Source organism: Apostichopus japonicus, chromosome 3, assembly GCF_037975245.1.
Source record: "Apostichopus japonicus isolate 1M-3 chromosome 3, ASM3797524v1, whole genome shotgun sequence".
In the NCBI taxonomy this organism is placed as follows: Eukaryota; Metazoa; Echinodermata; class Holothuroidea; order Aspidochirotida; family Stichopodidae; genus Apostichopus; species Apostichopus japonicus.
The window spans coordinates 16,936,902-16,955,723 of NC_092563.1; the positions used below are offsets into that span (position 1 = coordinate 16,936,902).

Here is an 18,822-nt window from a genome sequence, read left to right on the forward strand (position 1 = left end):
GATCGGATTCCTTGTTTTGCGGCTTTTCTCAAGTTTGGCTGCCACACTTAGGTTTCTGTAATGCAGATAAGGAACCCTAACTGTAAGATAAAACCAGAAACAGAAAACGTTTGGTGGTTCCGTTGCCCAAACATAATTCCTAGTGTGGTAAGCCATATATGTCAATAAACTATTTAAGGAAAAGTCGCCCAGGAAAGAACCTGGGCACGAAAACCAAACTACCGAACGACTGATCCGTTCTCAACCCCAGTCCCCTTGCATCGATCTGTGACTGTGTGATTATCGTCGGGTGTGCATCACCATTCCCTTCGAAAGGGAACAGATACTACACATGATCTTAGCCAAAAGGTGGAGAAGCGATATATGTTAATATTCATGAACTTGTGCACACCAAAATGAAGAGGGATTATGTATATTGGCTAATGCGGCAGTATATACTAAGGATGATACCAGGCATTAGTTATCATGTTGACAAAGTCTATTTAGTGACATCGTATCAGAACAGATACATGGATGAATATTAATGAGGCTTATGATCTCATAATCATGTATTGTATCTATTTATTTTATACTTACATTGTATTATCCAATTACATGTGTATAAAGCTAATTAGACATACTATTTCAGAGATATCCGATTAAGAATTTTAATTTTCACTGATTAATATTCATGACATGCACACAGAAAACAACACGGTTGATTGTATGAATGAAGTGTGACAAACCTACTTTGTGTAGGATGAAGATCATAGAACGTTTGCTTCTTGATTTGTGTGTTAAAGCCATTTCTTGCAATTTGATTAATATTAAATGACATGCAGATGGAAATGTCCTGAAAATGTACTAAGTTTGTACCAACATTACCATAACAGCATGGATTAAAGTTCACGTTAAGCCCTGCCCATTCATTAATATTCATTGTGGGCTTCTACCTACTAAAGTATGACATTGATTCAACTTCTGGTTGTTGAGATATCATGTTTACAAGCTGTTTTTGACAATTTCCCATAAAGCCCCACAAATCATGAATATTAATGAGATAAAACTTGTTGTTTTTGTAAACTAAATAGGACATACAATTGCAGAGATATTGACATTATAAAAAAATTATGGAAAGCCCCGCCCACTCATTAATATTCATGAGATGGGAACCAAAAACAATGGGGCACATCTACTCGTGGTAGCTCAACTACCTACTAAGTATGACATTGATTTAACTCGTGAATGTTAACGAGCTGTTCTTGACAATTTCTCATTAAACCCCATCCACTCATGAATATTAATGAAGTAAACTTGTTGTTGCAAAGAACATGCACTTACTATGTATAGTTACAACACCATACCCCCTATGAACTAAATGGGACGTGCAGTTGATCCATATACTGACATTTTTCAGAAATTTACGTTAAGCCCAGCTCACTCATTAATATGAATAATAGCCTCATCATAAACATTTGATAGGGAATATCTGCTGACCACGACCAACATAAATCAATCACACATTTCCTTCTTGAGATACCGTGTTGACAAGCTAGGGAGTTTCATACACACACCTACACCACGCAGGCAAACCCATACGCCAACTTGGGAATCAGCCACATGGTAGATAAGCTTACAAAGTATCGAGTATGTGGGTATAGAGAGGTAGGGAAACATTCTCTAATCCTGTTGTCATACCACACGCCCCATTCCGACCACCCCCTCCCTCTGGCTATAGCTTTGCCTGCTCTCCATATTGGACTAAGCATTCATAGTAGTTAGTACTGTACTGCAAGGGTTACTATATCATATTCATGGAAGATCATAGGCGTAGGAGGCGGGGGGGGGGGGCTGCAGCCCCCAACCAAAATTTTTGGTGAAAATTCGGGCAATATGGTGAGAATTTTTCGGGCGCCTACTGAAAGAAGAAAAATTTGTTGTGTGTTTTTCAATTTTGTTGGTGAAAATTCGGGCAATATGCCGAGAATTTTTCGGGCACCTATACTGAAAGAAGAATAATTTGCAATGTGTTTTTCAATGGTTAAACTGATATTATTTTTTTCGTTATTATTGTAACGACTTGCCCAATAATTATAACAATATGGAAGGGTAATAACACGGAAAATATAACCAAAATTTTTCGCGCGCTCCGCGCGCTCAACATCTTAATGTGCATGTCATATAGGCATTCATTCCTTTATATTCCAGGAATTGGTTCTTTTGTACAGTGCTCTTTAGCATGTTTTATTTCATGATAACAGCACTTCAATATTAGGTATTTATTTATATATTCATCGGTTATCGGCATGTGATGTAATAACCGATGAATGCCTACATGGTAGCACATCAAAATGATGAACGCGCGCGTAGCGCGCGAAAAAATTTTGGTTATATTTTTCGGGCAAGTCATTACAGCCCCCCCCCCCCCCCAAATCAAATTAGGCTCCTACGCCTATGTGGAAGATCCCGTATGCAGCTATATCAACCATGGAGGTAAAAACTAAAATCCCCGTAAACCTTGTGGTTCCTCTTAGGTCATCAAAGACAACATGTTGATGTCAATACCGTGTATAAATGTATATGACGCTCATCGACCATTCGGTGTAACCTTGTCATACAGTGACTAAACCTCACAACTAGACTAGATTGCATGGCATTGACAATATTGGCAATGACGTAATAGAAAATATGGTACATAGCTTACAAAGAAAATAAGAAAAGTTCCTTCAGTATAGTTCATAATCTACGATACACTATACTTTTATTTACCTAGCTAGAGGGTCAAAGGAGGGCAGTATACTAGAACTATATCAGTTTAACAGAAAAATCAACACAGTCAACACTACGCAAATCCTACATACTGATGACTATATCGAGAATGTCTACATTGTGCAAGCCTATCGTCACGATGACCTTTTGAGTACGACGAGTATCTTCCTCGGCGCGGCCTACATCATAGCTAATAACAGTTTGACCGGAATACATTACTGCTTCATGTTCCAGGTTGATCATATTGTGATTTATGTGAAGTTCTGTAGCTGATTCATACCGACGTTTTACATGCAATTTATTTAGATTAATTTCTTTGATTCTAACGCTATATCAAATTTGGACAGACTTGCTAAGGAGGCAATGTCGGGATTACAAGTAAGGATAAGGACTCATTTACTCATATTTGTTAGGCTAGGCTGACTTAACGTCTAACTTAGAATAGCCTACAGCCTACTGGACCCGAACTGTTGCCTAGCCTAACCAGTATTGTCCTAAGTTAGTCCTAAGTTCGGCCAAAACTAGCTTAGCTCCCAAGTTTACGGAAGCGAAAATGCTGGTCCACCACTGATCAGTCCATTTCAATATCTGCGGCCTTGGGAAGGGAATATTTGTTTTTAATTCTGATGATGCCTATAATTTAAGGCCTAGCCTATGTCTATGACGGTAGCATCTGCTTAGGAATTTGACTGCCACAATTGCCCTTAATTTTGTACAATTTGTGAACAAGAGGGAAAGTAAGAAACAGTTCCTGTGATGTGTGTGTGTGACACTGAACAAATACCCACATGTATAATTTATAAAGGTCCCAAGGAGAGGCATTGCAGCGCCACATTTCTGGTACAATTATAGAATACAGGGCCATTCATTAACTCTTCCCAGCATCCGGATGCGCGGTGTGTCTGTATATGTCAGTACACGTATGACGCCCTCTAAAATTCCATCACGTATTTCACTTTGACTCCGCATCCGCGCATCCGCGCATCCACCCAGGGAGTACTAGGAAAGGACTTAGATAATTTTCGAAAGTTTCCCCATGTACGATACACCATCACGTATTTCCTTTTTGACTCCGCATCCGCGCATCCACCCCGGGAGTACTAGGAATGGACTTACAATTTTCGAAAAGTTTCGACATATACCATCACGTATTTCCAATACTGAAAGTCCCGTATGTACGAAGATATTCCACATCAATAGTGTGTCGTTCTTAAAAGGCATCCGTACATGTGTGACGCCCTCTAAAATTCCACCACAGAAGTACTAGGAAAGGACACTCCGCATTAGGCCTCCTCCGCATCCACGCATCCGCGCATCCACTCAAAAAGAAAGAACTGGGACTTTGACATTTTATACTCACATACGTACTGAGGTGAGACTAAGCATCCGCGCATCCGGATGCTCAGATAGTATCATCGAGTGGCCCTGTATTCTATAATTACTCCACATTTCTTAGCAACCCTTAATTTGTGTAATCAGACTGAAGGGGAACCATCGTGTTATCGGTACAGACCAAAGATTGGGATGTTGCAACTTAAGGCAGCACACTAGCCCTACCTGACATGACCCAACACTACAGTTTAGTCTCCAGCTCATCAGTTCATATGTGGGCTGCCATTTTGACTTTCTGCAGCCATGACCTGATATCACATTACAATGCTTCCTCATTGGCTATCCATCAGAATCGGATCACAGTTGGGTTGTGGACAGCTGCAAACCGCCATTGACCTGACTAAACTGTTTGATTTGCCCGATTTTAGTCATGATGAGGACTGACTGTCAGATCTTGTTAAGTTGTTGTTCACGAGCAAAATTACACCGACCCAACTGCCATCCCTACTGAGTTTTCGTCACAGTCGCAGCGTGTTGGGCCCGACAGTGGAATTTGTGCCTACCTTTACAAGGAGTGATTTTTGTAGAAAATTAGTCTCATTACATGGATCTATAGGAGTTGGGAAAAATTTGGTGATTGCTCAAAGTTATATTTTTTTGTGTAACTTTTTTTGTTGTAATGGAAAATCAAAATGTAGATTTTTTTGGAGGCTAGCACAGTTCATCCGTTTTGGGTGTCTACATGCAGGTCACTTGGGAGCTCTAAGGCTAGCATCATGAAAATGTTAGCCTATTAAACATTGCTTTCAATCGTTAGACTTTAGACTGACTACCTCAGGCCTAGATTATCTGTAAGTTGCATTCCTAAAAAAGGCAGCAAAAGTATGAATAATGTTAACATGATGATGACTCATTTTGAAATATTTTCAAAACCCTTAAATTATGTCAGCCTGAAGTAAAATTCATTGTTTGATTGGAAGCTAACACTACAGGAGTTTTGAATGTGTCATTTTCTCATCGTCAACTGGTACATGTAAGATTGCTAATTATGAGGACTGTCATTATTGCTGTCACCTGATTATTGATTCAATTATATGAACTGGAACTGAACCTATTTTTGTGAGGAGTTTTTACTATATTACGCTTTGCAGCACAAACCTATATTTACCTGACAATTGGCTTATTAAGCAAGATTGTCTTTCTTGTGTAGCCAATGATAGAGTCAATAGCTCTCTATGGCAGACGGCATAATTTAAACGATGTAAGCTGGTGTATGGTCACTTAGCGTCCACTTTTGGCTTTTGCAGGGTACAACCCCGACCCTATGGTATCCATTTTTCCTTGCGGTTTAGGCTGCTTTCAGTCCCAATAAGTGCCTGATTAATCCATCAGAGGGAGTACTTAGACTCTAAAAGACTGCCTTCTGGCATTCCATATGTGTGCAGGCTGTACACACACAGTTCCTACGGCAGTTACAGTACATTTTTCAAGGTTGAAAACATTATGACCAAAGTGACATATGATCTCTCTCCAGTGAAATGTTCGATGCATTTGCTATAGTGATTCTTATTGTATATACAGTATTAGTTCTAAAAGACTCACATGTCTCTAATTCATGGAATATATATATAATCAAACCTAAACTGGGAATATTCAACATTCCAGCTCCTTAGTAACAGGTATTTTGCAGCATTTTTCACTGGATTCACTTGTTCATAATAAATTGGCTTTGTGGTAGGTGAAAACACTAAATTGGTGTTTGTTCTGTACGTAGAACCTTGGAATGTAAATGTCTTCATTTATCTAAATTTTGGCCACAGGCTATTGGAGGCTTGTTTGTGTACATGTCACTGTTGTGTTCTATTACATTCGAGATAAGCAAGATACTTATTTTGATGTCATCATACTAAATGTCAAACTCTAATTATTCACAATTTCACTTCCAGGAATAGTGATTCCTGGAAGCTGTCCAAGCCACAATCTGGTACTAGTAACTATATTTTATATATCCAGACAGTGTCACACAGCTTGCAACATAGAATTGTTATCGTTGTTGTTTTACAAATTTTATTTCCACAGAAAGCAATTGACATAGTCACAAAGGCAACAGAAGAAGATAAAAATGAAAACTACGAAGAAGCTCTAAGACTGTACCAACATGCTGTAGAATATTTTCTACATTGCATCAAATGTAAGTTTGGTTTCATGCGCATGGCATTGTCGTAAAAGAGAAATCTTAATTTCAAATTGTGACGGAACATTAAAATTTGCACCAAAATTTGTTTATGGTGTAGATCTCCGAAGTGCTCTTTCATCACTTATGACTCATCTCTAGAGACCAAAGTGGACATTCCCAGCAAACACAGCCATGTCAGATCCATAGTCAAGCAACAGTCAACGGAGACCCAGACCTCAAATTTCTCCGTCCTCAATCAGATCAGAAGGAATGTGCACAAAGGATTGGCAGATCGTGAATACTGTACATCAACTGTTGCCATGTGGTTGAAACTCAAATAACGCAGTATTGAAATTTGTATATAAAAGCAATATTACACATGTATGCAGTACATCAGTAATTGTTGAGCTTGACATGAGGCTCTGATATCACAGTCCACCTTGCCAAGCATTCCAGATATTTTTGTATGTTATGAATGCCAAAAATGAGAAACATTACTTGCAAATTCAAAACCTTTCATTCATTGAGGCACATCAGTTTACCTTTCTGAGTCTGAATTAATTTTGAGTATGTTTGAACCGGCATCTCTCCCGTTGTTGATCTTAAACTTTTTGCTTCAGCTGTTTCTTATATTTGACCAACAGATGAAGCCCATGGAGAGAAGTCCAAGGAGAGTATTCGTCAAAAATGTCAAACCTACTTGAAGAGGGCAGAACAGCTCAAGAAACACTTGGAAAAGAAGAAGGGGAAGAAACCTGTCAAAGATTCAGGAAACAACAAAAAGTGAGCATTTAAAGAGCAAAGTTTAGTTTGATTGTATTTCTCTTCTTATTTGTCCCCAGTGTTTGTAGTCCAAGTATAGGATTTAGGATCTCATACCTTCATATACTGTAGTGTACACACAGAGAGTACTGGCAGTGTCATATACATTTTGTTATTGGATTGTTACACTTGGAACAGAAAATATTGTGATGTCAAAGGTCATTGGTGGGTTTGACATATCCACACTGGTAGCACTGGGGATGTGTTCGTTCAGCACTGATACTGTTACAGTACACACTCGTTCATTCAATTACAATTCTACCTCAACATCACACTTCATAAGGGGGTTCCATGAGATTGCAGGATTGATTGGCACTTCAATTTCATGATATGATTCCATGAAGAGTGTAGTTAGGTGCCTCCTCGTCGTATTGAACGACAAAGGTTGTGTGTTGTTTCGGTAGAAAGAATCCCATCAAACTTCAACCCTTGGTCGGGGTTAAATTTATTAAAATTAGGCATCTATACTTTATATATTATCAGCCAGAGTGTCAGATCACAGTTGTATGGAAACTATAGTAGTTACATTTTATAAAGAAATTTGTAAGGAGTAGTTTAAGACAGGGTTGTCCAACCTTTTGCAGAGGAGGGCCACATGGAATGATTATGATGAAGGAGGGTGCCGCATGAACCCTACGCTCGATTTTTTGCCCAAAGCCTAAGGCAACAAAATGTGAGCACTGTGCGCGGAGCGCACTGATTTATTTTCCTTCCTGATAAAACAGATGAATAAAGTTCAGCCGCCCCCCCCCTCCGCTGAGAGAGTGTCACACAAACTGATCTGTATGCAGTTTTTGGACCCAGAAGGTTCCAATGATTGATTATATAGCTTCAAATTGTTATCAATAAATCTACTCACTAAAATCTTGCACCATAGATCATCTCTGGCGGGCCGGATGCAACCCTGCGGCAGGCTGGACTTTGGCCCGCGGGCCGTAGGTTGGACAACCCTGGTTTAAGACCTTTAAGGTCTGAATTTAAATATTTTGAAGATGCAGATGCAAAGTCAGGCCCTGTTTAATTTCAGGCCCTGTCAAGTTCAATTATGTGAAATGTAAATCATTGTTTTCTGCTTTATAATTGAAAACAGTAGCAAAGGAAGCAACAGTGACAGTGATGATGATAACGCAGACAATAAGAAGATGCAGAACCAACTTCAAAGTAAGCTGTCATTTATTCTCTCAGTAAAGACAGGTCCTTGCACTTTCCAATTTAAGTCTAGTTGTCGACAAATGAGAGGGGGGAAGGTGTGGGGTGGGTGGAGGGGTGGGTGGAGGGATGGGGAGGTCGAGTGGCACATCAGAGAAATTGATGTAGATCGAGTAATGCACAGTCTATTTTGAACAAATCTCTTTTTAGGAATTGAATATTTTTTCTTTATAATTATATATTATAGATTGTCATAAGTAATTCCCATATGAATTAGTCTGGATGGCCTGCTAGGGAAAAACTCCAAATGTAGTCAGTTTGGTATTTTGTATTTATATAACTAAAATCTAGCAGTGAGACTTAAGAAACTACATAATATCAAAACAAAAGACCCCAGGCAAATCTTATTTGGTGAAAGTAGTCATGCTTTTAGATTGTTTCTCGAAATCAGAAGCCGTCCTGAAAGAAAACAGTTTATGTGTAATCCGTTCATTTTGAATAAGTTGTAACATGTAAACTTTAATCCTAGTGAATGCAAATTCATATCACAGGGTAGTAACTGTTGTTGCACAGTGGTTCTCAAAGCCATAAATATTTGAACATGGTTCATGTGACTTGCAAGATTTTGATACCTTGATATACTGTACAACTACAGATCAGAGATATATAATAATAGTAATAACAATATTCCACTTTTATATAGCGCTTTATACCAGCAATATGTCTCAAAGTGCTTTACAGACGATATGTTACCCCTGGTCAATGATAACCTGTCCCAGAGACAATCACTCCATTTTTGTATATATATTGTAAAATATATGTAATATCAGAGAACCCAGCACAGCCTGGTATATGTTTCTCAGACCTAGTGACGTTGTTTGAGTCGAGTTGATATATGTTCAGTTTGATAGAACTGTGTAAAGGTAACCACCAGTTAATGGATTAAACTTGGGATCATATATCAGACATTGGCAAAGCTTTTGATAACAGTCGAGTTGATATCTGTTCAGTTTGATACAGTAGTACCATGTAAAGTGAACCTCTCAATTCATGGATTAAACTTGGGATCATGTATCAGAGATTGACAAAACGTTTTCCTTACTCCAAACATCACCTTTTGTTTTGACAAAGCGGTATTTTTTGAGGTATTTTCAAGTTACCACACTGGTTTAACCGATGGTAAAACTTAAAATATCTCTATGGAGGTAAAGATTTAAAATACAAAAATATAAGTGAAAGCTAAAAAAAAAATCAGTCACCTACTAAGTGTGTCGACAACCAAAACTTTCACAGGTGCCATTGTAATGGAGAAACCTAATGTGAAATGGACGGATGTTGCTGGCCTGGATGGTGCCAAGGAAGCTCTCAAAGAGGCAGTCATACTTCCAATGAAGTTCCCACACCTTTTCACAGAAGACAGAAAACCGTGGAGAGGAATCCTCTTGTACGGGGTGAGGACCAATTTGCTTTTCATTTTTTCTTTTCCATTCATGGAGACCTTTTGTTCATCGATTTCTTTACGTGTCGTTTGACATTAAGAACTTTTAGTTGCCAAGTATTCCAATTTGGGAAAAAACTACTTTCAACGAGCACTTTGAGTTACAAGGGTTTCAAATCATTTCAAATCAAGATGTCCAAAATTTTCATACCTAGAACTCTGTTTCACATTGCTCTATATGAGATTTTGTAACACGTTAGAAATTTGCCATATGTAAGATTTTCATTTTATAAACGTTTTTCTGATTTTTATTCATCTTTCATGATTTGAGTTTTTTCCTCTATCCTATCTTGCAAGCATAGCACAGAAATGTCATGATTTTTATGATCTCTCTCTTTCTTTGCCTCCTCTTGTAGCCTCCTGGTACTGGAAAATCATACCTAGCCAAAGCTGTAGCCACAGAAGCCAACAATTCTACTTTCCTTTCAGTGTCTTCATCCGACCTTATGTCTAAGTGGCTTGGAGAAAGTGAAAAGTAAGCTGTATTTCATAGTAACTTATTTATTTGTTTATTATTTGCATATTCATAGGGCTTAGAGGAAAGAAAACAGTACCGTACAGTACAGTATTATAATGTAATGATTTTTGTTTTTTTTTGTCTTTTATTCTTCTTTTGTTTTGCTGTATATCCAAAGTTTCATGGATCATTCCGTGTCACATCACTAATGGCTGTTGCTGAACCCTCTCCAAAAATTACAACCCTTATTATTATTATTATTATTATCATCATTAGAGCACCATGAAATAAGCATATTTCGAAAAATCGGCCAAATTATCACACTTTGAAATTCTGCAATTTGTCGCCATCGTGGCAATTTTGGCAATTTTTTTATTTTTGAGGTCTGATTTCTCAGTAATTAAAGATCCTACTACTTTTCTATTACAGAAGCCTAGAATGGAAATAAAAAATATAGGCTATAAAAGCATTGTCTTGTGGAGTAAAGTCAACTTGGTAATGCCAAAATTGTTAATTTTGGTATATTTTTGCTAAAAAATGTGTTCATTTTGGAACAACACAGGTGTCAAGGTTACTAATAGTTTAAGTTTTACAAGATTCATTGTCATATGGGCAATACCTTGAAGGAACTGGCATCGTTATAATTGTACACTATTCATTGTTTTACGTGTTCATTTTCAATTCATTATGTATTCATCATCATCTCTGGTCCATTTTATTTTAGACTTGTGAAGAATCTGTTTGAACTTGCGAGAGACAACAAACCCGCAATCATCTTCATCGACGAAGTCGACTCACTTTGCGGTTCGAGAAGTGAAAACGAAAGCGAGTCTGCCAGGAGGGTCAAAACAGAGTTTCTGGTTCAGATGCAAGGTTAAAAGAATAACTGGTTTTTGTAGTACTTTAGATCCAATGTTAATGGAATTACTAAATACTTCAATGAAATTACTAGGTAGATAAACAATCTCCCAATTTAAAGGAACCCAAACAAAAACTAATTTCAAATATTTTTCCTCTCTCATTTCTGAAAATCCTTCAAGAAATGTAGTGGACCATATCATCCCAGTCTCAGTGACTGGGTTAGCTAGTAATGTATTTGGCCATCTTTTGATTATGTCTAGCATATTTATGTACACTGGGGAAGTACTTTTGATTTATTCGCTGTCAAGGGTTGGATGAAAAGTTACTGTATTAAATATGGATGTTACTACAATTCAAGTCACTACTGTGAAATCAACAAAACTTTCGTCTATTGGAGCATATCTTTGATCAAATTCCGTCTCTTTTTAAAGGTGTGGGTAAAGACAATGACGGTATTTTGGTGTTAGGAGCTACGAACATACCGTGGACATTGGATGCTGCCATCAGAAGAAGGTAATTTTAATTGTCATCTCCTCTTTGCTTTCATTTAACCGCTCTCTGTTATGTCTAACTTTAACTTTATTTCACTGTTCAATGGTCCAATTAAGTTGTCTGTCAGTCTGTCTACTTCAAATGTGTCCATTGTCTAGTTTCGTGAGAGTTTGGCTTTGAATAAGATCCTGCTAGAATATTAAATGTCAGTCCCCCCCCTAACTTATTTAAAGATATATTTTTCTTGCTTTCTTTCTTTTCCTATTAGATTTGAGAGGAGAATTTACATCCCTTTACCAGAGGCCGCAGCCTGTGCCACGATGTTCAAACTTCACATGGGAAGCACAAAGACAGATATCTCTGACAAAGATTACAGAATGCTCGGCAACAAAAGTTCCGGTTACTCTGGAGCTGACATCAGCATCGTGGTTAGGGATGCGTTGATGAGTCCAATCAGAAAAGTCCAGTCAGCTACTCATTTTAAATATGTAAGACTTTCTGTGAAACCGACATCTGTTAAGATACAGAATGTTTGTTAATGATATTCATAAATACTGGACGTGCGTTGGTATGGCATGGCGGTATGAGAAAATTTCAAGTACCGGGTTCATGCACCTGACGATAGTTGTATATACCGGTATACTTAAAAATATTCGCAGAACTAGTACCTACACCAAATCATAGTTAAAACTTGGATTTCCATTGTAAGCCAATGCTATAATAACCATAGTTCGTGGTGATGTAATAACATGATATTTGCATGATGGGTGGTTTTTTACATTCCATTCTTACTCTCTGTGCAGTCTGTTTTGAAGGGCTATTATTTAATTGCCGTGCCTCATGAGTAGGTAGGTAATGTGAATGGAGTTGTTTGTGCATGTTTGTGCATGAATAGGTTAATTTGTGAACAGTGACATCATCTCATCATCAATAGACTACAGTGTGTAAATTATGATAAGGTAGCCTAACCCTATTGGCTCTACATTTTAATATGTTACATTCGCTTGAGAAAAACCTTGATGACTGCCCTCTGTTGAGGAGACCCCTGTTGCATTAGATTCTCCAAGCAGAAGTAGGCCTACCTGCTTTGAAAATCTAAAATTAATAAAATCTAATGAATAAAATATAATAAATTGATGAAAGATGTTGATATTATCTACTCTCACAGGTCCGAGGCCATATGCCCGATGATCCCGACACTATAGTCGATGACCTCCTGACGCCATGCTCCCCGGGGGACCGTGGGGCTATGGAAATGTCATGGATGGATGTCCCAGGGGAGAAACTTAAGGAGCCAGTTGTTTCATTGGTATGTCCTGAAAATTTGTATTTCTGTATTTTGACTTAGACATTAAAGGGTGGAGTCGGGAAGAAAGTTTTGTTCCTGACGAATCACACAGGATGTGTGTGTGTGTATCTAGTTGTTGGAGTCATTAGTAGACATAAACAAAATGGTATTCTTAATATTGAGACTGCAAGTAACCTTTATGGAATACTGCAGTACAATATCTGGGAGTTCTGATATTTGAATAACAGGGTCTCAGCCGGTTGAAACAGTTCTGCTTCCTTACTAAAAGAATTGTGCAATCACCTTCTTTTGCACCACACTCAGAACAGTATATTATATTTTATTCGTACACTATGACGTATGTTGACCTCGCCTAAACTTGGTACAATCAGCTGGTAAATATCCTTCTCATTCTATGAGGATAATAACATCCACTCATTGCGCTATATATATATGCAAATAAGGTTAAGGTCCAGGAACACCTGCTTAGACATGTGGTAGGCTTTATGTTAATGTTTATGTGTTGTTGTGACAGCAATAAACTTTTCTTGAGGTACCTTCTTCACACACAGTTTTCATGTTAAAGCTAGTGAAATATCGATGCCCAGTCACGGATTGTACGATGTGGGCAAATCTACTACTTTGTAAAAGTAACTATGTACACTTGAAAGCCCACACCCCCCCCCTTCCCCCATGGAGATGAAATGCATTAGTGATGATTAAGGTTTCATGGCAATTTCAGTACTGAAATTTTGATGTTGAAAAGTCTGTCCTTAGGGCTGTGTCGAACCTCCGATAAAATGTAATAATCTTGCACTAGGTAAACAGTTGACGTCACTTGTCAGTGATAAATAAATTGTATGTTTGCTCGATCTATATTTGCATTTTAGTATCGATGTAGGATTTTCTTTTATTTCTTCACTTGACGTTTTGAATGTATTTTGTTCCTGAATTGCAGAAAGACCTGGACCTGTCGCTAACGAGGACGAGGCCTTCGGTAAATCTGGACGATATAAAGAATTATGAGCAATTTACAGCAGATTTTGGACAAGAGGGATGATACTTTCAATGGTGAGTGTTGCGTTGGCACGGGTTGATTGAGCCTAGGTACTGGGAAAACTTAAAGAGTCTCACATGTCTGTCTTGAATTCATTCTCTGAAGAGGTGTGCATTGTAGATTGTGGTATGGGGAAGGGGTCTCAGTTCCTGCAACAGAAGCTGTTGCAGTAATCGGTTTGCTGCACTAGCCTAGGTTGTATTTCTAGCATGCATATTCCAGTTACTTTGCTACTTCGGTATGAATATAAAACATAAAATTGCTTTGTAGTAAAATTTCTTCATAGTAATGTTTACATTCGAAAATAGAATGACAGCTGTTAAGAGAAGTAAATCTATATGTATATATCCAGTATACTACTTTGGTGTTTTTTTCTTCTTCTTTTCCTGTTTTGAAGAGAAGAGTGGAGGAGGTTTCAGTTGGTCAAAAGGATTGTTATAATCTGTTAATTGACAAGGTTATGACAGACCCTCTTAGTCAGGGGTAGTCATGGTAATAAATAGCTTAGCTGTGATGCACAATTCAATCAAATTCATCTTCTGTTTGGAAGTGTAGACAGGAAATAGTACCAACGCTAGGAAATTCCGACCATGGAAGAAATTTCAAATACCAAGTACCCCCAGCCCTTTGCTCAATAACACCAAGATCCTTCATTAGGAATTCAGGTTTATGCATGAGGTAAGATTCTCCAGTAATGTTCTTCACATGTTTCTTTGTCTTTCTCTCTCTCTCTGCAGTCTTTTAAGATGTATACTAAGGAACCACGGTTATATTTGAACAAGAAATAGTATGTAGCGTCGTCGGTGGTTCAGAACTTCTCTATGCTGTTGAACTATAAAGGAACACAAAAGATAACATTGAGAGTGGACTATAGATATGTATATATATGTACACCCTCTTGATAAAAAAGGCGTTTCAACAAGCAGGTGATGGAAAGGTTGCTGATCAGTATGTACATTGCAGTTATTATTTAAGGATAGGAATTAGGGGAATGCAATGTCAACATATTTTAATGTAACTTTTGAGACATTTAGGGGTTGTGATTGACAAGGCTGCTGCTGCTGGTTAGGTTTCATTTCATGCCACTGTATGTATACATATATATATATATATTAATATATATTTTTCCCCCGTAGGACCTCTTGCAAGGTCGAACAGGGGTAAACTCCTTTTTGTTGTTGACTGTGCTTCATTACATTTATATATGTATACGTATGTATATATATATATACATATATATATATATATATATATATATATATATATATATATGGATATATATATATATATGTACATATATATATTTATTATATATATATATATATATATATATATATATATACATATATATATATTTATATATACAGGGCTCGAATTTCGTAATTTTTAGGGCAGGCCAGTTTGGCCTCAGGACAGGTTATTTACTGTTGTGCATATGAGCATATTGACCAGGGCACCAAGGCCAGTTACCAGGGGGGCCAGTGAATAGGGCACCAAGGCTAACTCCAAGGGCACTGAGGCCAGTGGCCTCACTGGCCTTGGCTTATTTCGAGCCCTGTATATATATATATATATATATATATATATATATATATATATGTATATATGTATATATATATATATATATATATATATATATATATATATATATATATATATATATATATATATATATATATATATATATAGTTGTCTGATGACCGCTCAAGGCGTGAAACTCTGAGTAACAACTACTAGTGTTCCACTAGTCTCAACTAGTCTCAACATATATATATATATGTACATATATATATTATATATGTTTATTTGTGTGCACATATTGTCCAGATTGCTATACGGAAACATGCTTGGCCTTGAGCAAAGTGGAATAGAATCTGCATGGTCGTGCCTGATCATTTAATAATGCAGAAGTGAGTCACCAAAAAAAAAACCTTCAGTGGGAAGTGGGACTTTTTCAGCCGTCAGAAATTTATCTTCAGTTTTCAGGGCTTGCTGAAGGAGATGAAGTTATTGATTTGAAATATCTAGTCCATAGTCCAAGCTAAAATTTATAAACTCTGAGAGGATTCTGGGGGGGGGGACTGGTGGATCATGGCTCTGTCCCCATGGAAGATCCTGGGTGATGGGACGTAAAGTTTGCGGACAGCTGGGTTTACTGCCTCACGTCAGCCTGGCCTTCAGCACGGTCACAGTGAAGATAGCCTGTTCAAGCCTTATTTTACTTAAGCTCATTTTCCATTTGGTCAAGTGATTTGCTAAAGTTCAGCTGGGAATAAAATACTGTTGTTTTATATCCATATTGCTAGGGAGGTTTTGGTGTTGTGTTTTAGGATGTGTTGGTTTATTGTATGGAAGTTATCATATTTCATCAGACTGAGAGGGGGGATTGGGGAGAGGGGTGAGGGTGGATGTTGCTTGAAACTTTCAGCTAGTTAGTAACGGCCTAAACACTTACCATGCTAAACTTGCTCAAAGCATTAAAAGTTACATTACTGGAAGTTTTTGCCCTCTAAGTTATTCTGAGACTTAAGCAATGTTCATTTTGACAATAAAATAACTTGGTTAGGAAATATTCTTTGAAGCTAGTGATAAACTGCTTATGGATGTATAAACACACAAGCAATCATTCAAGTTTTCTATCATTTTTGTGGAAAACTTTGCAGACAAAGCTCATTATCTCTTAATTATAGTTCAGGACAAATGGAAAAGCATATCTGCAATGGCAGCCCAAGGAGTGTAACTTCTCAAGACTTCTAGTTTCCTGGTTCTCTGAATATGGTTACAGGAGCCGATTGAACTCCTTTCAACACCAGCAAACCTGGAACAGAGACTTCTTCCTGTTATTTTGTGGAACTAATGTCACAACAGATCTTTAAAATCTTGAGAAAATTCTGTTGCATTTTCCAAAATTTTAAGATGAAGGCTCAGGGAAGAACATAACCCACTTTCATAGCAGAGGTGTCTATTCTGCTTTGCATCTGCAATAATGGTCACATAACTAAAGTTGAAAAGTCAGTAGTTTTCAGAGCAAAACTACTAAATTCAAGTGCAACTTTTGGTAGTTGGTGTTAATCAGAGAAATGGTTTTTGAAAAGGCAAACACCTACTCTGCCTCTCATAACAGGTGAAGAGTAAAGAAGCAATTAAGCTACCCCCTTTGCCTGCTGCTGTATGGAAGACCTCATCCGATATAAAAGCCGTTTTGACGTTAACCCTGATTAGTTGAAGGAAATATTTGCTCTGTATATAAACTAAATCAATTAAAATGAAAAGACATCTTTGCATGATATGTGTTCATAGATCTTACTTAAATTTTGTCACTAAACTTGGTTTCCAAGTATTAAATTAGGAAAGATTTTAAGGTCAACTATATTCCATCATGTCGTTGCTTAGATGTTGTGTTTTTGTGCATCTGTATGGAGGCCTTTCCATTTGATCTTTGTGTGAAAACTGAGAGAGCTAGTCCTGTTACAATGTACGTCTTAAGAGTTTAAAAATCTGAAGGTTTCAGAAGGTCGTCAGTATTAGTAAGAGCAAGCGTAATCAGTTGCTTTGTGCTCTTTAAGTTTAGCCACTCAAAGTGAAGCGAGAATAACAACAAGAAACACAGCAACATATTTAGTAGTATAACCTTGTTTGTATCTTGAAATGATTTGCAAGTAAAATGTTGATTAAATGTCTCAGAGCTGTACGTTCACAGTAATACCATGCCTGCCTGGCCTTTCAAGGTTATTGTCACCAAGGTACGTTTAACAATTTATATGTTCAGGGATTATGTTTTTATCAGATTTGAAGGTTGGTAAAAAAAAACTAAAAAAAAAACTAGATACTTAATCTCTTGAAATTTTACCTGTAGCTGTTTGAATTACTAATAGTAAATGAGAAACTAGTAGCACCTGCTTATAGGCCAGGTAGATTTGCTAGTTGTAAATAAATATATTCTGGCAGAGCTGGGTGTCTGTTCTTCCTCTGTACGTACCAACTAATCGATGTTATATAAGAGCTTGTCTACGTAAAAGTCTAAGTAATTAAGTAGTTAATTAAGTAATAAAGTGTAAGTAATTAAGAACAATAGCAAGATGTAATGCAGAAATGTTACTAAGTTTTAAGAAAATAAATGATACTATACCCTCCTCCCCCATCCCCCCCCCCCCCCCTCCTGAGAAGAGGCTCCTCTGGAGGCTGGGTGGTAAATGTAGAGGCAATTAAAATGAAGTAAAAAAGAAAAGCAAAAGGTAGATCAACATTAATATGAAGTCTGACAGCATTCAGCATTGTACCATAGCGGACAGGGAGAACAATCCTTGTGTGTGTCAGATTGGGATGGATCAAGATTTTTTTTGTACCATTTATATTTTTCAATAAAAAAAATGCTATTATCTACTCTTTTTTTTTTTTTTGCATTTTGGTGGTTTAAGTGTTACCTAGGAGGTTAATCTCAGAAATAAAATATCAATATTAGTAAATAGTATAAGTCAAATATTTTGACAAATCAGTCATCAAAAATCGAATTCATGGTCTCCAATCTTAATGGAGGGGTGATGTGTTTCTCTTTATCCTTCTTTCTGATTTTTTTTAAAGGTAAAATTCTTGATTCAATGATTGATGTAATCACTTATCTGTATTATATTATCAAAATTAAATTGTCATCTCATTTTCATAGAAAGAGATGATAATGATGCAAGTGTAAAGTGAGAAGCTGTGTATGTTGTTGTTATGAATACAGACTACGTGTACGAGCAGATGACTTTACTGAATAATATGAGTTTTATTTTAGTCGTGGAAGCACCCTACCCCTGCACCACCCCTAACCTCACCTCTCAGTATTCAATGATCTTCGCTACACCAACAAGTCCAGTAGAATTAAAAAAAAACATGCTTCGTTTGGGTTTCTGCAGAAACTGTTTTCATTTCCGAAAGTTTTGTTTGGTTACGATGCCGA

At 37.3% G+C, this 18,822-nt stretch overlaps 1 protein-coding gene across 2 annotated transcripts; it reads left to right on the top strand.

Moving 5' to 3' along the window:
* The first annotated feature begins 2,899 nt into the window (after positions 1-2,899).
* On the top strand, positions 2,900-18,627 carry LOC139965228 (vacuolar protein sorting-associated protein 4A-like). 2 transcript variants are annotated; one of them, XM_071967392.1, is made up of 12 exons: positions 2,900-3,126; positions 6,160-6,271; positions 6,901-7,039; positions 8,172-8,239; positions 9,521-9,678; positions 10,082-10,200; positions 10,907-11,055; positions 11,475-11,556; positions 11,804-12,023; positions 12,704-12,844; positions 13,782-13,894; positions 14,618-18,627. In XM_071967392.1, exons 1-11 carry the CDS (start codon positions 3,112-3,114, stop codon positions 13,881-13,883), a joined length of 1,305 nt encoding a protein of 434 aa, XP_071823493.1. In that variant the 5' UTR covers positions 2,900-3,111; the 3' UTR covers positions 13,884-13,894; positions 14,618-18,627. The 2 variants fall into 2 exon arrangements, with proteins under 2 accessions (XP_071823493.1, XP_071823491.1); XM_071967390.1 differs by having other exon boundaries at positions 2,903-3,126; positions 8,169-8,239.
* The last annotated feature ends 195 nt before the right edge of the window (positions 18,628-18,822 follow it).

Excerpts from the sequence above, each read along its gene's own strand:
- LOC139965228 (XM_071967390.1), top strand. Across the intron at positions 10,201-10,906 it reads TGGCTTGGAGAAAGTGAAAA|ACTTGTGAAGAATCTGTTTG; the intron begins GTAAGCTGTATT and ends ATTTTATTTTAG. Across the intron at positions 12,024-12,703 it reads CAGCTACTCATTTTAAATAT|GTCCGAGGCCATATGCCCGA; the intron begins GTAAGACTTTCT and ends CTACTCTCACAG.